Source organism: Acomys russatus, chromosome 21 (genome assembly GCF_903995435.1).
Source record: "Acomys russatus chromosome 21, mAcoRus1.1, whole genome shotgun sequence".
In the NCBI taxonomy this organism is placed as follows: domain Eukaryota; kingdom Metazoa; phylum Chordata; class Mammalia; order Rodentia; family Muridae; genus Acomys; species Acomys russatus.
The window spans coordinates 24684667-24711250 of NC_067157.1; the positions used below are offsets into that span (position 1 = coordinate 24684667).

At 42.8% G+C, this 26584-nt stretch overlaps 1 protein-coding gene across 5 annotated transcripts in view; it reads left to right on the forward strand.

Moving 5' to 3' along the window:
* Ncoa7 (nuclear receptor coactivator 7) overlaps window positions 1–26584 on the forward strand; it is a 127265-nt gene that overhangs the window by 95514 nt on the left and 5167 nt on the right. For 3 of the 5 annotated variants that reach the window (XM_051164604.1, XM_051164605.1, XM_051164603.1), the window contains exons 11-12: window positions 16867–17014; window positions 23483–23714. In XM_051164604.1, coding sequence (XP_051020561.1) covers window positions 16867–17014; window positions 23483–23683 — 349 coding nt within the window. In that variant the 3' untranslated portion in view covers window positions 23684–23714. Of the gene's footprint in view, window positions 1–16866; window positions 17015–22176; window positions 22312–23482; window positions 23715–24911; window positions 25065–26584 lie in introns of those variants that run through there. The other 2 variants (XM_051164606.1, XM_051164607.1) reach the window with 2 other exon arrangements.

Sequence of the window (26584 nt, forward strand, 5' to 3'; positions counted from 1 at the left end):
AGCCCCTGCTCCTGCCATAGGAGTCCCACATGAAGACCCAGGTGCACTGTTACAGTGCAGAGGGCCTAGGTCCATCCCATGCATGCTATCTCTTTGGTAGTTCAGTGTCTATGAGCATCTATGGCCCCAAGCTAGTTGATTCTGTAGGTTTTCTTGTGGGGTCCTTGGCCCCCAGATGAAGGCGTTTTCTATTGCAGCCTAAATGCCTGAGGGACTGAGACTGGACCAGGGCACAGGCCAAGGACTGAGTCCTCTCAAAAAAAAAAAAAAAAAAAAAAAAAAAAAGACATCAGCTACTGAATCTAATCTATGGGATGCCAGCCCAGGTCCTCCAGGACTGATGTGGATATAAACTATGGTTTTCATTTAGTTTTAAGTTATCTCTTTGATAACCATGACTGTTGCTTTGTGTAGTGGTTCTCGAGAGAGCTTTTTGAATATTTATGGTGAGCCACAACAATGAAGTGTATTTTCTTTTCAACTAGATTTAAGCAGAATTAAAAATTAAGAAATATATGCCTTCAGGGTATAAAACATATCCTAGTTGTATGCACTAAGAAATGTACATGACAGCCAAGACAGTGAGCATCCCCTCATCTTTCATAGAAGTACCCCCGCCCCGCCCTGCCTCGGTCCCTCTCTCCCTTCATTTCTGTCTTCATTTTATATATGACAAGAACAGTTATTAGCAGACTTCAAGTGCAGTAGTTTGCTCTGTCTGCGGCCGCATTTTCTAATTCTATTGCCTACCTGTGTTCAAATAGAATCCTGAAACATCAAATGGAAATCTCTAGAAGTAAGTATTCTTAAGTTTTAGGTTGCATGGAACTTAGAGCAGTGGTGAAATCTGGTGCCATCACAGTCCATTCCATATGGAGTCTACTACCACCACCTCCAAGCTTTATTACTGACCTGGTTTCGAAAATGGACTGTAAGGTTATCCCAATGCCTGTGTTCACTGTTGTGCAGTGCTACAACACATTGCATGCCATTCACCTCAGTTCATCTCAGCTCAATGACATGAGCGTTCAATCACCCCCCATCATCACAAGAAGAAAGGCAAGGATATGCAATATGAACATTTGAGATGAGGATACCACACTCAGAATTTGTATTAAGGAACATTATTATAATTCTATTTTTAATCTCTTATTGAACAAAGTGTATTAATTAAGATTAATCATAGGCATATTATAATAAAAATGGAGCGCTTATGGGATTTTCTGCTTTCCAATTTCTGTTACATACAGGGTGTCTTCTTATTCATCTGAGATAAGAAAAGACTCCTTATATTGTTAACTGTAGCCACATTCTTATTTGCAAGTACAAAGAAATGTTTAGTTAAAATATTGTAAATAGAGTTTTCTTCTGATAAACATTCAGAAAACCTGTAGAAAATGGACACAGTGACGAGGCTCTACTAACTAGGAACTAAGTGCCAGAGTGGGGGCCACTGCAAGATGGGCTGACCAGGAGTGTGAAGTGGGCATTTTCATATGCACATTCCCGGGCTTAGGGTCTGGCTGTGGCATTCTCTCACCTGGACCTTGGGTGTAGTTATGGCAGGAAAGTTTATTTCTACTTGGTCCCATCTCCACTGGTCTTTGCTGCTTGACAAAACAGTCTTTCTAAATTCCAGATCTGTCCCTGCCTCTTCCTCACAAATATTATAGGCATGCCTGGGATGGCAAATCTCAAGTTTTCACTGTTCACACACATCCTTCCCTCGACATAGGCCTCTGAATCTGCCCACTAACCTAGCCACCTAGACTCAAATAACATTATTATTATTATTATTATCATTATTATTATTATTATTATTATTATTTATCATTATTGTAATCATCATCATCATCACTATTATTTAGCCTGTGATAATATCTGTGAAATGAGAAGTATAATATGCTACTTGAATTCATAACTAATACCTTCTGAAGCATGTAGCTATTGAAATGTGTTCTGTGTACACTGGAGTGACTGAGGCCACCTTGCCACACATTAGAAAATAGTAGCCTAAAGGTAAGATCTAATCCTTGTAGCCTACACCTAGAACTCTGACTCAGTCACTCATCCACTCAGTAAGCAGAAGGCGAGTCCTGCCTGCCCTGCCTGCCACTGCTCCCGTACGTAATGATTCCTTCCTTGTCAGTTGAGTTCCTCTTCAACCCAAAGGTGCCATCTGAAGCCTGTGGTTTGGGCGTGTCTCGGTGCTGTGTTAGGAGTGATTCTCTTCCAAAGCTGTGATGCATATCTTAAGGGCTGATTTCCAGGTAAAAGTTGAACAAGTTGGCATTTCACAGAGGAAGGTAGATCTTTTCTGTTTTTAAATTGAAAACAGATTTTTTTTCATACAATACATTCTGATTATTAAAGCTGACCTTTTAAACTTTTTTTTTTACTTGCTCCATTGTAGATTCTTCTTTCTTTTACCCTTCTCTACCCTTTTCCCACTCTTTTAACCCCCTAACACTAGATATGAGAGAAAAAAGGACAGAGAGAAAAAGGGGCAAGGTTACCATACTACTTCCTGCTGATTAGGGGCGTCAAGCTCCTTGGGACAAGTTTGATCTTAGCCATCAGGATATCTGATTTCTTGTTGTTGTTTCTTCTTTGTGCCATGACTACTTAGCAATCCATAACCAACAGCAACCAACAAAATCTCACTACACTTTATGGTTTCTCCTTCCCCAACTCCTCCCAGATCCTCCCCACCTCCCCATCTACCCACATCCACATCATTTCCTTTTCACTCATTAGGATACAGGCATCTAAAATAATAAAAATGGTGATGATGATGATTATGAGGAGGAGGAGGAGGAGGAGGAGAAGGAGGAGGAAGAGAGGAAGAAGAAGAAGAAGAAGAAAGAAGAAGAAGAAGAAGAAGAAGAAGAAGAAGAAGAAGAAGAAGAAGAAGAAGAAGAAGAAGAAGAAGAAGAAGAAGAAGAAGAGATTTTTAAAAAGCCAAGCTGGAATAGGATAAAACAAGAAAACAAAAAGAACCAAAGAAAAAGCACAAGAAACACATAAAAACAGTATCAGAAACCATAATATATAAGCAAAAGGCCTTATGGTAAAAATTAAAAATTCCCAGACAAAGCATTGTGAGACAAAAACAAAAAACTAAACCAAACACACAACCCTCCAAAAATATCATTGTGTTCATTTTGTGTTGGCCATCTATTGGTAGGCATGGTGCCTTTCCTTAACTGTGCTTTAGGTAGCCAGTGAGATTCCATTAGAGAAACTAATTTTTCCTTTGGCAGCATCCCTATCTGGCTTAGGGGTGGGGGCTGTGTTCACTTCCCCTCTCAGCACTCGGACCGATCTGGCTTAGGCCTGTGCAGGCCCTGTGCATGGTGCCACAGTCTCTGTCAGCTCATAGGCACATCAGTCCTGCTGTTTCTAAGAGCTTGTTTCCTTGGTGTCTTCTATCCTCGCTGCCTCCTGTTCTGCATAGTTCCCTGAACTCTGAGGGGAAGTATTTGATGGAGACACCCCATGTAGGATTGAGTGTTCCAAGGCCTCTCTGTGCACTGTCCCTCTGTGGGACTCCGTATTTGTTATCATCTACTAGAGGAAGAAGCTTCTCTGCTCATGGCTGAGCAAGACACTGATATACGTGTAGGAAATGCCATTAGGAGTCACTTTATCACTACACATCTTCAGCAGAGCAGTAGTTTTGTTTCCCCCTGGGTTCTTGGTTTGTCTAGTGACAGATTCATGGCCACCTAGGCAATGTTAGATATAGGTTCCATCCTCTCATGTAATGGGCCCTAAATGCAATCAGATATTGGTTGGTTACAAATTTTGTGCCACCATTGCACTAGCACATCTTGCAGGCAGACCGCCATTGTAGATCAGAGGGTTTCGAACTAGGTCGGTAGTTACCTTTACCTCTGGTAGCATGCAGAGTAACTTCCAGGACCATGGACACTAGTCAGTAGAGGTGAAAGCTCTGTCAGCACCAGATTGACTTTTTCATGCTCAGTGTTTTCCTCAGTGATGGGGCCTCACCATCCATTGTGGAAAGCAGCCAATAGCTTTGGAAATAGCCTGGGTTGTTTGGTGGTTCACATGGCACCTCTTTGGCTAAGAATTCTGTTAGATGCAACCTATTCCCAGTGCCAGAAGTTTCATTTCATGGCAAGAGATGTCTAATTGGGTCTTTATAATTATTCCAAATTAGATTTCTTTTTCATATACTTATGTATTTTAAGACACTTCTACTGTATTTGGTTTCTTTATGACCCTTAGTTTTAGCTGTCCCTCCCTGTATTTCCCTCTTTACCCCCTTCTTCCTTCCCCACTCCTATTCCAGTATCCACCAATCCACCTAGAACTAACTATTCTATTTTCCCTTCCTGGGGAGATCCTTGCTTCCGCAATAGTCCCTCACTCTATCTTGATGGGCGAGGAAGATGCCGTAAGCATGTTTTCTAAGATTCTGTATATGTGTATGTTGTATGTTGAGTACATCACCCTCACCCCCACCACTTCCTGTTTTTTCCCCTCTAAATTCTGTGGGTCCCACCTTCCCCCTCCCCCCAACAGTTTTGCTTCTATCTGTGACATACACACACATACATACATCCATACACATAGATTTTATCTACATAAAATCTAGGACCCATACATGAGAGAAAAATAAGGTATATATGTCTTTCTATGATTGGCTTTATTCACTTAATATTATCTTCAGTTGCCTCTGTTTTCCTACAATCGACATAACTTTGACCTTCTTTATGGCTAAAGAAAATTACTATTTTGCATCTATACCACCCTTTCATTACTCAGTTCTCACTTTTTGGGCACCTAGGTTGACTCCATAAGGTCGCTGTTGTGAATGGTGCTACAATTAACATTGATGTGCAAGTGTCTCTGTTACCTGTTGACTTGTAGTCCAAGGTAATATCCAGCAGTGGGAAAGCTGGGTCATGTGAAAGAACTGTTGGTAGCTGGTTTTGTTGTTGTTGTTTGTTTAGGAAACCATATTATGTCTTTCGTAGTTGATGGACAATTTATATTCTCTGTCCCATTTTTTCTTTTTTTGGTGACCCAACATCTGAACACTCTAAATAAAGACCTGGCCTCTTATGTTGTCACTGTCCTATCTCCATTAGAGAGACCTCTGTGAGAAGTCATGCAAGGCCTGACTACAGCGTCTCTCTTTCTTCCTGCCGTATCCAGTTTGACCTTATTACAGCAGCAATGTACATGTTCTGGGCAATATAAGACCTTCCCACATTCCTCCTATAATGAACTCTTCTGCCTTCCTCAATACCTAGCTCAGCTGTGGCAACTCAGAAGCCTTTCCAGACCCCAGTCATAGACATTTCTCCTTCAGGCTTACCTCTTTTAATGCTCTTCCTAAAGATGGATGGATAAACAGATGAGAGGGAGAGAGTGAGGAGAGAGAGAGAGAGAGAGAGAGAGAGAGATGATGATGATGATGATGATGATGGATAGAAATAGACAGACAGGCAGAAAGGCAGACAGATGATAGAATCAACTTATATGAGGAATGAACATGGACCCTGTGTCTGAACCAGTAGCACACTTGAGAGTGTGGCACCAAACAGAGACCTTAAGCACCTACACAGAGCTTGAATTGCCCCTAAAACCTCCAGGAAGATGCTTAAAAGAGTTTTATAGAACTAGATGAAATGATTGGCTTTGAATTTTAGTCGCCCTGTGTCTCTGCCCTTTCATCTTGGCCTCATTTCAGCACCAGGTCTACTTCCTCCTAAAAGGTTAGCTTTTCCCAGGACCTAATACTTGACCAAGTTTTCTGCTCCCTTGTTACGTGTATTACAATACATTGCTTCAGGACCAGTTGGCAGCTGCAGAGGCTGTAATTACTGGTAATGGTGCTAGCTCTGAGAAAACCCCTGGATAACGTCCCAAGGCTGCTGATTCATCGGGGAACAGACCACAAGGTGAATCACTGAGCCTCTCAGGCCTCAACAGGCTTTCTAAGGTCAAGGCTATAAGGATTAAGATACTGTTGTTTTTGCATAGCTGGTGACTTGAGAAAACCAGCCTCATCACTAAAACAGTGAAGAAAGGAACAGCATTTTTTTTTTAACCTTCTGCCCCTTTTCAGAAAGTATGTGAGGCCAACTTGATTTATCAGTGGCATATACTAAAAAAGTAGATAGATCAGAACAGATGAATTCAGGGTTGAAAAGGAATATGCTAGCCCAAATAGTATACTCTGAAAGTGAAGAATGGAAAGGAACAGTCAGGGGGAAAAAATCTAGAACTTTCTTTTTTTTTTTTTAAAGGACAGAGTGGGAGAGTAAGAGGACAGAATTGGGGAAAGTTGACAAGGAGTGGGACCCATGACAGTGCAGAAAGGAGGATGACAATAGGTAAAAGAGGAACCGTGGAGAACTAAGTCTCTATGGGAAGTTGCAAGGGAGCTGTTCTTCACGCAGTAGAGAATTTTCCATTTAAAGAGGGCACAGGTAAGAGAGGCTGAGAGCTTGAGATGGTGGCCGGAGCTCTAACAAGCACTGTGAGGAGTAGAAAGGGAGCGACATGCCATCCGTGGCTATGAGATGCACGGAGGAAGGGTCCATTATGCACGCATAAGCAAGCCCAACAACAGCTTCCCTAGGCGAGAAGTTAGAAGAGGTGGCCTGTGTGCGAGCCTGGGAGAGGCACACAGCAGCGAAACACAGGTGAAGGTGACCTGGCTGGTTTAGAATCCTGCCAACCAAATAGCTGGGAAAGTTTGAGGCAGAGGGGACTCGATGGTTGAAGATGAATGAGTCTAGTCTGAAGGAAGCAATAGACATGGTGAGATCCAGGAGGATCAAGGTGGGGGATCTGGGCCCCTGAGCTGTATTTCCTGAGGTCTGTTAAGTCCTGGAAACCAACAGCTGGGAAAACCCCATTGGGTATAAAGAACTAGTGCAAGAATTCAGCTGAATAAACTGAAGGCAACTGTCGTTCAGTCATATCCTCTCCCTAGCCAGTAAACACTTCATATAATATAAACAAAGGGAAGAGAATTAAGCATAACGGGTTGAAAAGAGCAATGGGATAGGACACATACTCCTTTCATTTTGTCTCCAAGGACCTTTGAACTTAAGTAAATTGATTCCAAATCTATTTTAAAATTTTCTCCTGTGGAGCAGGTTATTTAAATTCTTCATTCCTTTCTTAATTTTTCCTCTGATTCCTCGAACGATGTCCCTGACTGTAAGAAAATGGGGGTGTGTTAATATTATGTGGGAAGCTAATGTTAAGAGAAGTAAGGGTGTGATTGTACCCTGGATGTCTGAAAGAAAAGATGTGAGCATTTCCCATCGGACGGTAGCTGTACAGTTTGCCATCTCATTTTCCCATGTGGCTTCCTAGGCAAGGGAGAACTTCTGTGGCTATCGAGGCAGGGCCCACTGTCACGCCACTTCCCTGAGTTCAATACACGTGTCAGCTGCTCAGTCCAAGTCCGGACTTACCATGCAGTGTGCCTACCCAGGGAATAGGAAATAGGAATTGGGAATCAGGGGCCCTGAGGGCCAACAAGACACTGCTAGTATTTGCGTAAGCTTTGTTCACAGTCCCAAACTAGGGAAGTAATTATGATGTACGGCGTCTTTCTATGGAAACAAAAACAAAAAAACAAAAAACAAAACAAAACAAAAAAATAGACCTACCTACAGAATTCTTTTAAAGGCATTCAGCCTTAGCTGGCTGGAACGTGCCTAGGGTGGAGTGTTTGGGCACATTATTGCATTTCTGGTAACTTCAGTTTCCTTATTATATTGAGCAATCCCTGACTTGTAACGTCACTGTACCATGTAAGGTCCTTGAGGCAGGCAGACATAACCTTCCTTGTAGGAGGGATAACTCATTTTTTTTTTCCCTATAGGAAGCTTTGCCTTTCCTAAGCCTTCATTAAAATATGAAGCTGCTTCTCTTTTTATTACTAACACTCTTGTGACGCTAAGCTTTTCCTGTTCACGAGAGACTACCCCACTACTGAAGGTACAAGCCCAGAGCTCTCTCAAAGCATGAAGCTGGTCCTCACTGCTCTAGACCCACAACTGGCTACTTCAGAATATGCCACTCTGAACTTAGGCAAGTCTGGAACCTTCCACTGATCATTCATTCACTGAAAATTTGGCAGTCCTAGAAAAAGACAGAGATAGGTTTAAAAAAAAAAAAGAAAAAAGAAAAAAGCCTCTTTGCTTGAGCATCCCAGATTGCTGCCCTGGGTGAAAAGACTTCTAGAAAGAATGGCACTGGTAGATAAGAATGCTTTACTTCCAAAGTGAGTACCCAACAGGCAGGTTCCAAAGACATCTGGGACCTGCTAACCATGGTGTGTATTAGCATACCAAAGCTGACTGGCCTCTGGGCTCACACAGCGTCTCTGTCTCATCCCTACAAACCTCACCCTACCCCCTACTTGAACCCCTGCTTGAACTAGGGCCTCAATCCCCTCCCCCAGCTTCTCATTTCTATATAATATTGAGCCCCTCTCTTGGCTCACTCATGGCCTCTTTGCCCTCTTGGCACTCTTTATAGCTCTGCCCCCTCCCCCATCTCTTTCCTCTCATGGCCTAGTTCAGTCTAGACTCTTCCAAATGCTTCTGGCTGGTCTCTTCCTCCATCTCTACAGTAAAATTCTTCTTATCCACACCTTGGATCAGTCATATCCTTTTTCATTCACCTGCCTCCATTTGTTACAGCTCCAAAGAGGCACACATACACGTGTGCACCTATTTCCTTCCTTCCCGTGGCCAGTGGCTTGAAGCTTGGTCTAAATTTAAGCAATAGCATCCCAGTACACTCAATTTTATCTCCTTAAATAACCAGGACAAAAGTGGAGCACCGTCCCCGCCCCTGGGGATATCTCCCCCCAGGAATGATGAGGTAGAACTTACGTCAGTTACGGCCATCAGAACACTTCAGAGTCGCTCCAGTAACAATGGGCTTCAAAGGGAGCTAAGAAGCATTGGGCTCCCCTTAAAACACACTCTGAGCCTTCTATAGTCTTGCCTTTCTTTAGCCTTCTTACCCAAGTTCACCTTCCCAGCGGGTTGTGGCAATCCATTGTCTCCATCAAGGAGATAATCTTCCACATATGTTCTCGCTGTGAAGTACTACGTCAGCCTTATCTTACTTACCTCTAGAATTAACCTGAACCGTTGAGATGGTCACCATGGCTATGTTGGTCTTTGTTACCAGAAAGGGAAGTGACTAGAAGTTGCCAAGGTTGGTTCTTCCCTAAAGTCTATATTGACTTACACTTTCACAGCTCGCATTTCTTATTATGTCTCAGAAGGCATGCAGAACTGAGCCCACACCGTCACTCATCTCAGTTTCCTTGCAGTTTTACAAAGCAACATCGTCCACCATGCTCTCAGCACTTGTCGCAATGGATGCTTCTTCGATAGCTGTTGTCCTTCCTGTATGAAGACTTTCCCTCTGAGAGAGAAGTGCTTTGTTCTTCCAAAAAAGTAATCAAAATGTCTGTTCTCAGCTAGGCAAAGGACTAGGAAGGAGTTCAGAAACATAAGGAATAAGCAAAGGATTTTTTCTTTTTCTTTTTTTAAAAAATTTCTTCTTTTTTAATATTTATTTATTTAAGTATACAGTGTTTCACCTTCATATATGCCCGCATGCCAGAAGAGGGTAGCAGATCTCACGGTAGATGGTTGTGAGCCACCATGTGGTTGCTGGGAATTGAACTCAGGACCTTTGGAAGAGCAGGCAGTACTCTTAACCGCTGAGCCATCACTCCAGCCCAGGGATTTTTTAATGTAATAGAAAGAACCCCAGTGACCACCTGAGGGGACTAGTCCAGGCCAAACTACATCCCCAAGTATACGGATGATCAGTTGAATTCGATACTCAATCCCAACCACACCTGATATTCCAGAAAATCAGGGTCACTGACACAGACTGTGGGTACACAGGAAGCCCAGTTACAGGTGCAGTACCCTGGGAGCCACAAAAGCATGCTAAAGGTTAAGAACTTGGGTGGGCTCTGTAATGGCAGAGTACACGCTGGGGGAAGCTGGCATCTAAATAAGAGAGTGTTAGGGGCTGTGGAGGTGGCTCAGTGGCAGAGCACTTGCCGAAAGAGCATTTGTAGTCATACCTACTTACAAAATACTAAAGAGACACAGATGAATAAAGTCACCTTTACTTGTGAGGGACACAGGGAGATGTCTCATGATTTGGCCTTTTGAATGTATCTTGGTGTAGAAGTTCCGTGGGTACATCTCTCGTTGCAGTGTGGAGTTAGAGGGTTTAGGCATGCGTGAGGTAACTGGTGGTGGCTTAAACTTTGCTTTAGGCGAGAGGTCCTGGGGAAACAACCACTGCCATGATTAGGCACCTCCAGCAGTCTCACCTAGAAGCAAGGGCGAACTAGACAGGAGAGGCTGCTGACAGAGCAGCACAGGGGTGACCACTTTGTGCCTAGATCACTCGTGGTTTTTAATCTGAGTTCACACAACAATAGAATGATTTTTGGTTTTGCCCAGAGTGCCCTCATCGGACTGATATTCTCTGTAATTTTTTTATGGCCAAGGGGAAACATTAGGACCTAGCTGTATGTGACAAGCCATCTGTGAGTGACAGGCCATCTGTGAGTGACAGGCCATCTGTGAGCAGCAGACCAGCTGTGAGTTACAGGCCAGCTGCCAGCGACGCTGAGGCCTGGAAGTTTTGAAGCTGGTTTTCTCTTTTTACGCAGAAACCAACCACAAGCAATCAGAAGGCCGTTTGTGTTGCCCACACTTGATTTTTTTTTTTTCCCTAGTATGAGCACGCACTGTTTAACAAATGTATCTTTTATAAAAGTTAGATTGAGGAGCTGGAGAGACGGCTCAGCAGTTAAGAGCACAGGCTGCCCTTTTAAAGGGCCTGGCACCTACATGACAGCTCACAGTTGTCTGTAATTCTAGTTGCAGGGGATCTGACACCCTCACACGGACACATACAAGCAGGAAGAATACCAAGGTTTATAAAACTAAAAATAAATAAATTATTTTTAAAAGGTACAGGTAAGTGTATTTGGTTCTGCACTGTGCCTCTGCTTCAGGGAAAAAAAAAAAAATGATGAACTACATTTTTAAAGAAAGCCTGGAGAATTTTGTGTTTATCAGACCTCTCTGGCACAGTGGCTAATTTCGTGTTTTCTCAGTAAACAGCTAGTAGGGAGATGCAGGGGACAAAGGTAATAGAATCCTGACACAGAGCAATGGAGTTTTCTAAAAATGAATGTTTGTATGATTATAAGTGTATCAGATTGTTTCTTTGACCATGCAACCCTAGTCTGTAGCCACACTACCCTCAACACATCCAAGTTTGTCTAGTCCTGGAGTCAAATCAGGGTTGGGCCCACCTAGTGCTTACGTGGCAGACAGTACAACCCTAGTTCTGGGAATATAGGCAGGGGCTTTATCTGTGCATGTGTGAAATGACACTAATTTAAAAATTATTTTTAGTTAATATATTCACTTTACATCTCGATCGTAGCGCCCTCTCTCCTCTCCTCCTGGTCCCTCCCTCTTCCCCCTATCTTCCCTCCTCTTGTCCCCAGCTAACCCCAGCTCGTCAAGTCACATCAGGACTGAGCTCTTCCTCATCCATTGAGGTAAATGACACTCATACAAAACGGGTGGCTCATAGCGGTGTTTGTCACAGCAGAAATGAAAAACAGCTGACATGTCCAACTGTATAGCACAGCTCTATAAACTGTGTAGATCCATCTGGTAAAGTACTGCTTAGTGAGGAAGCTGTTGGCCAGATGGTTTGAGTGTAGAATTCTACAAGACTTTCAAAGAGTTTGAGATAACCCCAATTCTTGTCAGATTTTTTCACACAGTAGAAACAGAAAGAACATTGCCCAGTTCTTTTTATGCAGCCACAGTTACTGTGATACCCAAACCACATAAAGACACAGCAAAGAATTAGAGAGGAATGTCTGTTATGAACATAGACAAAAAAATTCTCAGTAAAATACTTTCCAAATCTAATCCAAAAACACGTCGAAAAGATCATCTACCATGATCAAGTAGGTGTCATCCCAGAGATGCAAGGGTGCTTCAGCATACATAAGTGGATAAATGTAACCCACCATATAAACAAACTGAAAGAAAAACAACAACAACACATGGTCATCTCGTTAGATACAAAAGGCCATTGACAAAATCTAACACCTTCTTATGAAAAAAACATCCTGAAAGAAATAGGGATACAGAGATATACCTAGGCATAATACATGCAGTTTACAGCAAGCTCATAGCCAACATCAACTTAAATAGAGAAACCTGAAGCATTCCCACTAAAATCAGGAACATGACAAGGCTTTCCAGTATCTGTCTCTCTCTATCTGTTCAATATAGAACTGGCAGCCTTAGCTAGAGCAATAAGACAACTGACAAAAGTTATGAGGATACAAACAGAAAGTATTTTTATTTGAAAATGATGTGGCAACAGACATAATGGCCCTAAAAACTCTTATCAGGAAACTCCTTCAGCTGACACTTTCAAAAAACTTAACTCACAGCCAGATTGTGGTAGTTTAATCCCAGCACTCAGGAGGTAGAGGCAGGTGGATCACTGTAAGTTCGAGGCCAGGCTGGTCTACAAAGGGACTCCAGGACAGCCAAGGCTAACACAGAGAGACCTGTCTTGAAAAACCAAAAGAGAAAAAAAAAAAACTTAAAGATCAGTAGCCTTCCCATATACAGATGATAAAAGGGACCAAGAAAGAAATCAGGAAAACAACGCCTCCTTCACAGTAGCCTCAAATAAAGTAAAATATCTTGGAGTAACTTTAACCAAACAAGGGAATGACTTGTATTATAAAAAAAACTTTACAGTCCTGAGAAAGAAAATAAAGGAGATATCAGATGATGGAAATATCTCCTATGCTCATGGATTGGTAAGATTGATATAGTAAAAATGGTCAGTAGCAAAAGCAACGTACAGAATGTACACAATTCTTCACAGAACTTGAACGAGTCAACACTTTCCAGTTTCACATGGAAACACACACACACACACACACACACACACACACACACACACACACACAAATAACTAAAACACTCTAAGTGATACATACTCTAATGATAATACCCTAAGTGATAAAAACAACTGCTGGAGATATTACATTCCTGATCTCAAATTGTACTGCAGAGCTATAGTAATAAAAACAGTGTGGTATTGGCACAAAACAGATACACTGATGGGTGGAGTTGAATTGAAGGCCCAGACACAAATACATATGAGCATCTGATTTTTGATAAGGAAGCAGAAATACCAGCTAGAAAAAGTGCAGCATCTTCAACCAATGGTGCTGCTCAAATTGGTTGGCTGGATATAGAGGAATGCTAAACAAGCCATACATATAGCTGTACACAAAACTCAACTCCAAGTAGATCAAAGACTTCAACATAAAACAGACACACTGATCCTGGTAAAAGAGAAAGTGTGGAATAGCCTTGAACTCATCAGCCCAGAACACTTTCTGAACAAAACATTGATAGCACAGGCACTAAGATCAACCGAAAAGCTTCTGTACAGCAAAGGACACCCTCATTCAGACAATGTGGGAGCATACAGAATAGGTAAAGGTAATTCCACACTAGATAGAGGGCTAATATCCAAAATATATAAAGAACACGAAATGCAAGGTATCACAAAATGGGGTAGAGAGCTAAACAATTCTGAAAAGAGGAAATCCAACTGACTGAGAAACACTTAAAACAAAAGAAAACAAACAAACAAACAAACAAAAACCTTTAACATCTTTAGTCTTCAGGGAAATGCACATCAAAAGTACTTTGAGATTTCTTCTTACACCTGTCAGAATGGCTAAGATTAATAAAACAAATTATAGGAAACTTCTTTTCTTTCTTTCTTTCTTCTTTTCTTTCTTTCTTTTTTTTTTTTTTTTTTTTTTTTTTTTTTTTTTTTTGGATAGGAAACTTTCTTATTATCTATTATTTTAAATGGTTCTTTTTTGTTTGTTAGTTGGTTTCTGTTTTTGTTTTTAAACCAGGCCTTACCATGTAATTCTAGCTGGCCTGGAACTTGCTTTGTAGAGCAGGCTGGCCTAAAACTCACAGAGATCCACCTGCCTCCTCCTCACAAGTGCTGGGTTTAAAGGCAGTTGTCACCATATCAAGCTTTACATATATATTTTTTTATATTTGAATACTAATAAATTCATCCAAAATTACAAAAAACGATGCATGATAGGCAATATCTTTGTCCCATCGATTCAATTTCTCAAAAAGAAACAAAACAGATGTCAAGTATGCATTTTTTTTTTTTTTTTTTTTAATGAATTGGCTAAGGTTTTACTTGGACTGGCAAGACAAACTTTTAGGAAGTTTTCAGACCAGGAAACTTGATACCCAGGGAGGAGTTGATGTACAAACATGTCTAAGGCAGTTGAATGCTAGAATTCCATCCACATTCAGGAAAGTAATTGTCTTTGCTAAAATCTAGTGATTTAAACACTAACCATATCTTTGAAAAATTACCTTCCGTAGCAAATGGAGGATTGTGTTTGACCCAAACCTGGATGTTATGACCAAGCCAAATGATAGTATAACCATTATATCCTTGAACAAGAGTATATATCAATATCCATATTTATTTTAATGGTAATATTTGCATTGACCAGTAAGTACTTATGCACAGATGTACGTTATAACTTTGTCTTAAATGACAACTTTCTATGCTTTGAAGGAGAAATCTAAAAGGAATGGGTTTTTAAAATATATAAAACCTGGGGCTAGAGAGATGGCTCAGCATCAGTAAGAGTATTTGGTTACAGGCTGAGGTTAAGAGCACTGGCTGCTCTTCCAAAGATCCTGAGTTCAATTCCCAGCAACCACATGATGGTTCACAACCATCTGTAATGAGATCTGGTGCCCTTTTCTGATGTGCAGGTGTACATGCAGAGAGAACACTGTATACATAATAAATAAATCTTTTTTAAAAAGAGAGAGAGAGAGAGAGTACTTGGTTGCTCTTGAAGAGGACCCAAGCTCAGTTCCCAGCACTCAGTTCCCACCACATGATTACTAACAACTGTCTATAATAATGATATCAATATCAGAGGATATGACACTCTTTTCTGGCTTCCATGGGCACTACACACATAGACACACACACACACACACACACACACACACACACACACACACACACAGTACCCATACACATAATATAAAAATAAATAAATTTAAATATATTTGTATATGTATGTGTTGATGGTGGCTGGTATTTACATTACATAAAGCCTCTTACAAGTTGAAAAGAAAAAAAATCACATCATATGTAACCAACTCATAAAACAATGGCTCCAACAAGAAAGAACATACTGAAACCTGTTCAACCTCAAAGAAAAGCACACTGAGGATAAAGTTTAAATATTGCAAACTCATTTACAATTGTAAAAGTTATTTATCAGTGTGGTATATTGGGAGGGGGCTTTGGGGACAGGTAGAGGTCAGAGGCTGGGTCTGGCTGTGGACAGGTGGCAGGTCCCTCCTTTTCTCATGTGGGTCCTGGGCACTGGACTCAGTTTTGGTGGTAGGCTCCTTTACCCCTTGAGCCATCTATCTAGCCCGTATAAACTCGTTTTTAAAAAGGATAAACCAAGTTGTTGGGAAACTTAGAAACCAAAATATACCAGCATCAACTTTTCCAAATCAGTTTAGCAGGACCATCCTGGGCTGTAAAAGCACACCCTTGGACTTAGTAATCCCTTTCTGGGAACTAATCTTGAGAAAATAATTTAGAATATGGCACAAGGTACACACGGTGCAGTTTTCCTCACAACATTAGTTATATAATGAAAGAAATCTATGCGCACATCCTGGCAATGTCAAAATGCAAGCTGGGTATGGCTCATTCATTTTTTTAGTTCAGTGTAGTCATTAAAGATGGGTACAAAGATTAGTAATGCGGTAAATGTGTTGTTATGTAATGTTACATACAATGCAGTTATGTCTTGGCCACCATTACAAAGAAGAGTTTGTTTTATCTGCATGAACATGTGTGCAAGAGCTGATAGGCAGGTTTGATTAGAACTGGGCTGGAGACTGTATTTGTTTTACTCCGATCAGTTTTGTGAAAGTATTTGATACAGTCAAACAAACAAACAAAACCTTAGTGTTTAGGACTGGTCCATGCAGGGTGGATGCCACAGGCTGTGAAACTGAGAGCCCCTATCCTCTCCTGAGCACTAGCCATTTCTTTCGTGATCATAGCCAGAGAGATGCTTCAGAAATTTGTGTCCTAAATGTGTATAAGAAATCAGAGTAAGTGGAAGCAAAGACCATACCTGAGAGGTAAACAATAAGTCTCTTCCCAATGAGAAAATAATGTTGTTCCCGATAACTATTTATTGTTCCAGTTGACAGGGGTTTTAGTAAAACTGTTACGTATCTTGCTCTATAGAAAGGTTCTTTGGACTACAGCTTGTCTTTGCTCCCAGCTAAAGCTTCAAGTCAACAATTTTTTTTTTCTGTCAGTTCCTGTGTATCCAATAAGTGAAAGTCAGTGAAGAAGAAACATTTTGGTGTAACATTTCACTGGGGTTTTCCATTTTCTGTCCCATCTCTTGATCTTCCTTTCAGATTGAGGCAGTTTCAATGATGGGCTGGTGCCTGTGGGCTTTCGTGTTGTTTGTGGGTTCCTATTTTCTAAGTTTGGAAGTGGGTCACAAAGGTAACTTTGACAGTGGGGGATTTCCGACTCAGGACAACAATGTGCCAGGCAGGAAAAAAGGTTGCCACAGGTACTTAGGGCACTGCTGATGCCTGCCAGGAACGTGGACTCCTCCGTGTTAACATGAATCACGAACATGTTTTCCAGGGTGGGTCACTTGTACACCTTCTTTGTTCAATGGTCTCCTGATGTCTATGGGAAAGACGCCAAGGACCAAGGCTTTGTGGTGGTGGAAAGGGAAGAACTGAACATGATCGACAACTTCTTCAGTGAGCCGACCACCAAGAGCTGGGAGGTAAATACCCCGATAAGAGCACAGGCTTTGGGGGACCCCAAAATGCCACAGCAGAGGAAAAACTGTTAGTAACTGATACTCCTTCTTCTCCTTCTTCTTCTTCTTCTTCTTCTTCTTCTTCTTCTTCTTCTTCTTCTTCTTCTTCTTCTTCTTCTTCTTCTTCTTTCTTCTTCTTTTCTTCTTCGTCTTCTTCTCTTCTTCTTCTTCTTCTTCTTCTTCTTCTTCTTCTTCTTCTTCTTCTTCTTCTTCTTCTTCTTCTTCTTCTTTTCTTCTTCCTAACCACTTAAAATACATTTTGAAACTTTGTCTCCTGGGCCATACAAAAATGGATGGAGAGCTTGGTTTGACTGGGAGTTAGTTACAGCTTGCCAACTGCAGTTCTCTTTATCCATTTAGACTGTCATGTATCAAGGACCTCTTTGGGGTGGGACTCTGGTAGTATAAAGATGGGTAAGACGCATTCTGTGTGTAATAAGCTTACACAGCCAAGATGGTAGACAGGGGCACAAACAGGACTATATGTCTGTCACGCCTTCCTACCCGTACGCCTTTTTTATAATCTTCATGAATCTCTCTTGAGTCTGGCCCTGTGAGTCCATCCTACTCGGTACCCATCTTGGAGCCCTCGAAGTATTTGTGTCCTCCTGTCTTAGGTGGTGAATGAATTCAAGGATAACTGCACTACCAGTGGCGCAGGAGTGGCTCAGGTGTTGCTCAGGTGTTCTTCCATCCATCGTCCCCATCTAGGCTGCTGTATTCCTGCCTGGTATACCCTCCCACTTGCTCTGATCCTGTGTAGTCAAGCCTTGCCACAGAAAACCTTACAGGCCAAGCCAGGCATGGTGGCACATACCTGTTGCCCTGCTACTCCATAGGCAAGACTGAAGGATCACGTGAGTCCAGGAGGTTGAGATCAACCTACGTAGCATAGACTAGGCCTCATCTCAAAGAACAGAAATAAAGCAAAAGCCACAAAGCAAGCAGAATGGTACAGAGATAGATGGATGGTTTCTGAGTCCATTGGGTCCTCGCTCCTAACTAGACACCGGTCCCTTGTCTAACCTCTCACCGTTCTTCTTAAGCTCCCTAGCCCACTACAGCTTCCGTGCATCCTGGATGCACCTCCCTTTCACTTGACAGAGGAGGAATTGAACAAATTTATGTTCTAACCCTCCCTTTCCTGCGTTTTAAATGACCCATTTTGGCATTCTTAGTTTCTGGCTCAGGGAGAAGAGGCTCTTTTCCTCTCTAAGGCTGACTTCTGTTTTATCAGCTGTAGCTATCTTGTGTATCTTTAAAGGCATTCTCCTTCCTGCTCAGTTCCTTATCTTTCACCACAAGATGACATTTTGGTTTGTTTTTTTCTTTATGGGAAAAAAGGAAGAAACACTTCATCTCCTTTATTCTTCTCCTGTGTGTGTGTAAGGGGGGCGGGAACAGAGAGAGAAAGAAAGAGAGAGAGAGAGAGAGAGAGAGAGAGAGAGAGAGAGGAAGAGAGGGAGGGAGAGAGAGAGAGAGAGGAGGAGGAGAGGAGAGAGAGAGGAAGAGAGGGAGGGAGGGAGAGGTGAGGAGAGAACTTTGGGCTTTAGTGTAGAGGCACCACCCATCTTTTTTTTTTTTTTTTTTTTTTTTTAACCTTTTTGGAATCTCTAATTGGTCTGAAAGTAGCCAAATAAGCTAGGTTGGCTGGCTTATCTGGTTGGCTTATCCTGCAGTTCCTCCTGTCAGCACCTCTCAGGCATCACCATCCCTAGCCTTTTGTATTCCCGTGGCTTTTGGGCACGGGTCCCAGATCCTAAGCCTGCAAGGCAAGCACTTTTCTCACTGTGCTGGCCCCAGCCCCTTAGCTTCATCTTCACTTTTCCCACCACCCTGCTTTCTGCTGCCACCTAACTCTTGAATAAAAACTGTATCACAGTCATTGTCTCCAGCTGCTCAGTTGCCTTTTGAACCCTGTTCCCTGCAGTATAACTGGCACTAAAGCCTTCATAGACCCTTTAGTTACCACCTATTCTTACCTAACTATCCTTGTGGCTCTTGATGACAAGATACTATGGTAGAGCTCACATGCCTGCATGGCCCAGCAGATGTGATGGCCTAACACTAGCGTTTTGGCTAAGACATATAAGAATATCCCATCCTGGCCTCTCTTCTGCTAAATATTAACAGGAACAGATAATTTCTCACTGAGGCTGTGGTCTTTCACCCAACACAGACCTCCAGAAAGAAAGTTTAGAACCACGATGGGCACTTAACCCTTTCCTAACTAGACCTGAGTATCCTGAGCCAAAGGCACCATCTTGACAAAGGCCTCTCCTCCTTCTTCCCATTCATCTTGGACTTGGATCTTATCTACTCTTGGTGGGTAGCAGAGAAGAGGCCACCCACACGCAGACCAAATGACAAGGGGACAAGAGGGCATGCAGAGTGAGCTCAGTCGACTGAAAGATCAGAGGACAGGACAGTTGGGCAGTTAGCTCCAAAGCCACCGAGGAAGGTGAAAGGGAGTGAAAACTCTTCTGGAAAGTTGTTTGGGGACCTTTGTTGAAGGAAGCGATGAAAGACGGAGGTAGAAACAACAATTTAACCTTCTCCAAGCCCTCCGTGCACATACCAGAGCTTATGTGCTGGGGAAAGAAAGGGCAGCTGGAGTGAGGCAATAGAGTGGGTGGGCTCCGTTGTGTCATTCTGTCCATATGGGAGACAGAGTCCCAAAGCACTGAGGTGAAGAATGCTCCATGTCCCTCATTCCAAACAAGTAGTGCTTAGAAGCATTGTGAGACCAGCCCTGCCCCTCAGCTTTAGGGTGCAAATGAGAATTGTTGGCTCGCACAGGAGTTAACGGGTTGTAATCTTCAGGGTACCTAGAATAGCTCCTTATTCTCCAACATTTTTGTTTCTGCTCACGTATTTCTATCAGCGATGTCCGAGCCACAAACCTAGGTTTAATACTAGATTTTTTTCCCTTTCAACTTCTTGACTAGGCAGCTTATCTCTTCCCATCAGTATCCCGTGAACTCTGGTCTTAAATGCTGCAGGGCCTCTCTCTCACCAGACCTTCCTTAGGCAGCCAGGATTTCTCACCTCAGTGGACTCCAGCCACAACCCACCTACCAATCTATCCTCCTGGATTCAAGATTCAAATGCACCTTATCTCCATTTTATAAAAGCCACGCATGCCAGTTATAAAAAGCTTAGAAAGTGGAGTGCAGAAATTTAATATAAAAAAAGAAAGTTATTATACATATGCATATACATATTATGCATATTTGTATATATGTGTGTATACATATATATATATACACACACATATACATATATGATGCTTGTCACTTTCATACATTTCCTTGGGCTTTATTTTCTATTTTGTTTGGGGCCATGGTGTCTGTTGAGGGGGGTGGAGCTTCCTTTTCACTCTACACAAAGATTATGTTCTATGATGGCTTTTCCCACCTGACATAATGTTAGGATTAGTTCAAGCGTTTGAGAACCTCAGTTTTGAATGATTGCTATTGTTTGTTTGTTTGTTTGTTTGTTTGTTTGAATAGGTTTAGGCTCACTCTATAATTTAAAAAGTTGAATCCCAGACCCTCACCTCTGGATATTTTGCTTTAGTAAGTCTATAGGAAAAATATAGACTATAGAAAAATCTATATATTTTTTTCCAAAGCTCCCAGATGAATCTGAAAAAAGCAGCCAGGTTTTAGAACTACTCTCTCCTATGAGACAAGGCTCCTTCAAGACCTTAAGGTTCTCCACTTTTCCACATCTTACCCACCTCGTTCATCTCTTCTTCTGTTTTTCCTTGCTCTTCACCCATCACCAACCTTCAGCTCCTCTCTGCTCTCTTACTGTACCCCGCACCTGGCCTAGTTCCTCACACCCCACCCTGCTCACAAATAGAACCACCCTCTCCCTTGTGAATAAGCCTTCTGAGGGCACACTAGGGTGTCCCCAACCTCCTTTGAGCCTTGAGAGCTTTCAGCTTCTTTGTCACATGTGATGGCATTTGTTTATAATTTTTGTCTTCTGTCACTCACCCATAGGAAACTGTGGGCTGCTTTGTGTCCCTGTGCCTGGCAACACATCTGGCACTCCCCAGAATCCAGAATCCAAGAAATGCTCGATAAGTGTTGGCACTCTCCAGAATCCAAGAACCACTTAATTAATGTGCTCTATCACGGAATACCCAGCACTGAGAAAGGTGCTTCTCCTGGGAACAGAATCCAACTGATTTTGTCCCGGGTTGTTAGGTGTCTGCATGGAGGGTCAGTCCTGCCTGACATGTAGTGTCCTCTTGTCTGCCAGAATGCAATTTATAAACCTACCCCAGGACCCTGAACCCTCAGTAGCTCCAGGGACTGAAAGTCCCAGCAGTGTGGAAGAGTAACAGAAAGACAGGTGAAAAGCGATCTGTTTCAGATCTGTATTTCTTTCCAAACCTCTGTCACCCAATCTGAGGAGCAGAGGGGGACCTGGTAAGTTTATTTGTCACGAAGAGGCATTCTACAATGTGAAAAGATAAACTGTACATTGATACCTGCTTTGTCAAACTGCGTGTAACAGGGTATCTGTCACAGTCTCCTGTAAATCGGACATGCTCCCACACTCCCAGGTCACCCATGTAACACACTCAAAAGTAAAGTGGAAACTGTTGTCCCTGTAGTGAGCCTGCCTACTACCCCTGTTAAAGGCTCCTTTTGTTTCTAAGATTCAAACTGATGCTGGGAACTGATACCACGTTTTAAATTTAGCCTTAAGGAAGGGGGTGGGGGGTTCGGGGGGGGGGACGACCCTGAAGAGACAAGGTGAGCATAGCTTAGTTACCTACCCGGAGGGCATAAGGATGAAGAGTTTGAGAGGAAAGACGGAAAGAAAAATCCAACGCTGAGACAATGGGGTTTTATTGTCCTGCGGGTTTCAAAGGTGAAAGTGTCGGTTTACAGACTCCCGCTCTGCCTGACAGGAAGTGTGCCTGCTCTAAATCCTAATTTGGGTGTGTTCCTGTAGAACCGTTGAACCCCCTCCTGAGGGAAACAGAAACTCAAATCATTCAGGAAGCTAGATACTGAAAAAGTAGTGTAGTTCAGCCTGGCAGCCAGTGGCTGGTGTGCAGGCAGCCAGAGAGAGAGAGAGAGAGAGAGAGAGAGAGAGAGGAGAGAGCGCAAGCGAGAGCGAGAGAGCTGTTCCTCTCTGGGGCCACAGTCTTCTCTCCCAGCACCATGCGAGGCAGAAGGCTGCCCCTGGACATTCAGATTTTCTATTATGCCAGGCCTGACCAAGAACCTTTCGTGAAGGTAGGTGGGAGTGTGTCCTGTGCCGGGCAGCTGGGGGTCCTGTCACTGCCATGTGTTTTGAAATACTTGCAGTTGGAAAGTATTGCGCTGCCAGTTCCCCCAGAGCACATCCTTTTCTTCGCTGTGGAGGCTTCTCTTTCTGAAATCTGAAGTCTGCACTTGACTTTCTGCATTCTGCAGCCTCATTTTGTACTCTTCATACATTTGAGCATTTGAAAGTAGGAACAAAATGATGAGCTTTGTTTAATACGTTTTAAAATGTTAGATCCATGATTCTTTTTAAAGTGTTTCTGTAACTTCTCCGGCAGAAGGTAGGAAAATTCATAAATGTATTTCCTTACCCAAAATCCATCTCAAAAGATGAGTAATTTGTACATATCACTGTGCATTTTCGAAGCCAAACAATGCGCTGCCTGACCACTCTCCCTAGATGTAAATTAGATGCTTTTGCTCTGTGACACAGCTGTCACTACTACTGTATCTGGGCATTTTAGAGAACAAGCCACCTCTTACTTGTTTCCCTTGGTGATTTACTGGGAAGTTGAGAGGGACAAAATGTTGTTTTTAAGGCAAGGACCTTTTGTTGTTTATAAACCCAACTGTATTTAAATAAGAGATGTATGTAATAACATGCCTTTCGGTTTAGAAGGGAATGTTTTGATTATTGTAAAATGTTTAGAAGGAGTTGTAACCTGGTTGTGACTTAGAGTAAAGCTGCCATAGCTTTTATCATCCGTTATTTCTACTAGGCTTGGTTGCTATGGATACAATGAGGAAGCTTGGTTAAAATCTGTCCTTATCTCCCCAAACTCACTATTTACAGACTTTCTGGAGGATCCCTTATTTCCTTTAAGATTTAAATTTCAGTGCAGGCTAAAGGCACCTGGCTGAAGCTTTTGACAGGATTTGAACTGTGTGTATGGAGATGCAGGGTTCGGAGCCATTAACAGCAAGAGCAAGACTGGAAAGCTTGTGACGTTAAATCATGCATACTAAATGCTCAGCTGTCGCGGCTTACATTCTGCATTTGTTCTGGGTTTGAAAATTAGTCTTTCCCCCCATGTTCCTGTTCTGTTTATCCACCTTTTCCGTCAGCAGCGTGCCCCGGGACAGTTTGGGGAGAAGTGCGTCTCATCTCGTTCATGTTGGGCTGTTCTTGTCCTCACTTCAGATCATCACTGTTGAGGAGGCAAAGCGCAGGAAGAGCACTTGCAGCTACTACGAGGAGGAGGAGGAGGAAGAGGAGGAAGGACTGCCCGTCTTGCACCCCCACAGTGCACTCCTGGAGAACATGCACATCGAGCAGGTGGGTTCGCCACAGGCTGAGCAGTGGCGTCTTCTGGGACTTAAGTGTTGCTTGCCCGTGGTCTGAGTTGAAGCATCTCAAGGGGAGGAAGCAGAGGTGCAGACCATATCCACGGCTGGCCAGCGTCCTTCCCGATTCTAAAAGGCTATAGCGGCCTTCTCTGTGTTCTTCCTGGGAATGTGGACAAGCGGACAAGATCTTACTGCCCTTCTTCCCGTGCCTAAGACAAGGCCATTTCTTAACATAAAAAGATGGAACCAATCTCCCATAGTCCTAATGCACCTAAAAAGGATCACTATATTACGTATATATTATCAATAATATACATTATAAAATATGTAATTAATCTGTGTCTACTTTGTGTTTTCAGAAAAGTCCGCTACTTGAATTTTGTGAAGTATTTATGTGCTAGTAAGCTCAATGTGGAATCTCTTATATTTTTCCCACCAGTTATATTAGGAACCAGAATTCCTAAAACCTTAAAGAATCACACTGGGAAAGTCTAGAGTTTTGGACAGGCAGCTGTAGAGTAGTCTTCCTGCTGCCCTTGATGCTGACCCGCAACACTGAATACACGGCATTTCATAACTGCCTCAATAATGGTTCTTGGCGAGACGGTTTTTATTAGTACTTATGGCAGCTAGGCTTAGGCTAAATATAGATGAAAGAGGCGGGGAACAAGGTGGACAAAGTCCCTCTGAGCTCTCATGGAAAACAAGGGTGTTTCCTTGATCTACAGGACACTGTAGTCGGTAGCAGCCTTAAACCTATGAAAATTTAGAACAACTGGAAAAATATTAAATGATAAAAGCCAGATTGGATTATAAAGGAAAGAATATGTTACTACTCGTTTGTTTTGCTTGGTCTGTGGGAGTCAGTCTTCAGATGTACATACATTCACATACTTTGCTCTGTGATGCACCACATCGCCCTCCAGTGACATTGTTGCTGTGTTGGTTTATTTAAGTAAATTTCTGGGGCATTCACATTACCAAAAATGTGCCTTAGGACACATTTCCCAGCATGTGTGTCTTATCAGTGAGAAGCACAGGACTGCAGGATGACATCAGGCTCTAAGTGAGTGAATTGTCTCCTGGGCAGTAGCCTGGCCAACACTGTTCAGATTTCCCTTCTCCTCCGTGGCCAGTGGTAGCAAATAATTGCCCAGGGAAAACAGATCAAGATGTAAGTACGTGATTCTTTAGTTTGAGGCACATGCACTTAGTGATCACACTGGCTCATGACTAATGAGAGGTTGAGATGGCTCTTTGTATTTCCTTCCTTGGATTGGCAGCTGGCCCGACGCCTTCCAGCCAGGGTGCAAGGCTACCCGTGGAGACTGGCCTACAGCACAATAGAGCACGGCACCAGCTTGAAAACGCTCTATAGGAAGTCAGCATCCCTAGATAGTCCTGTTCTGCTGGTCATCAAAGACATGGATAACCAGGTAAGGCCGGCCCTTCTTACAGAGCATGCGCACTCTGCTTTTGGAGCTACAAGGTCTCACAGAACTCAGGCTGTATGCCCTAAGGTGCCTTTGAGCTCCTCATCCTTCTACATCTCCACCTCCTGAGTGCTAGGATTGTTAGTCTATGCCACCACAACTGGTTATATGGAGCTACGGACCAAGCCCTGGGCCACATGCGTGCCAAACAAACTCTGCTAACTGAAAATGTGTTTCAGTGGTGAAGGTTAAGAAGACCCATCGTTACTGAGACTAGTAAGAGCACTCCCATGCTCAGGCTAAATGAGTTTTGCCATTCTTGCTTTAGGTGCATCTCTTCTTGGTTTTGTTATTTGTTTGTTTGTTTTTTCTTATTTTGAAATCTCATTGCAAAGAAATTCGATCGATTACATCCTAAGGAGTCTACTCCCCGGTCTGACCACGGACGGAGTAGGAAGCAATACCCCACAGCAATTTAAAGGTGGAAGTAGGGACAGTCAAGTGTACGGTTGCCAAGACAATCCAATCCCAGTGACATACCAGTGATTTCCCTAAGGGTCTTAAGGAGTGCCGGTTGATGATGCCTGCTGGGTGCAGGCTAGCCAGTGTCTGTGTGCTGGGCCTGGGGTGCAGTGGTTCAGCAGTTACAGGAAATCCTTTCTTGATAGTACTCTCTGCATGGTGGCTGCCCTTTCTATCAGGTGCTGGAGTTTTGTAGGGCCCCATCTGCTCTACACTGTTACCTCCTCCCCCCAAAAAGCTCACTTTGTGCATGGAATATGTGTAGACTGCTCTCATTTACTGTTCAGTCAGGCTGTTACATTTCAAAGTCATTAATTATTAGTTCAGTCATATGATGTCGAATCAACACCTGTTATGTACAGGACATCTCAGGCTGGATAGTTCTCATCCAAGCTTCTCGAAATAACAGTGTTTTGAAATCTAGATTTGAGTGAGTCAAATCTAGATACATACATACATACATACACACATACTCACACACATATATGGAGATATGTTTTGGATGGGATCACAATTATTTCACAATAGTATGCACATGCGTGCATGCGAGTGCGCGCGCACACACATGCACGCATGCGCGTGCGCGTGCGCGCGCGCACACACACACACACACACTTGCAGAGTTTCATAACTTTGCTCATGAAACAGGTTCTCAGTGCAGATTTTTCTACTTATGGCATCATCCTGGCACTCAGAAGGCTTGGGGCTTGGGAGGTTTTCTTATTGGGGTGGCTCACCCTATGTTGCTCATGAAGGGTCTTACTGCAAAGCCCAGCTCTCTATTCTGCCAACTTAACTCCCTGAATGAAGTAGGTAAGTGAGATACTTTTAGGAGAAATATATATAACCATGTGGCTTACATTTAATCCCCGTACTTGGGAGGCAGAACAGGTGAATCTCTATGAGCTCCAGGACAGCGTGGTCTACAAAGTGAGTTCTAGGACGACCAGGGCAATATAGTGAGACCCTGTCCAAAAAAAAAAAAGTAAAGAAAAAAGGCT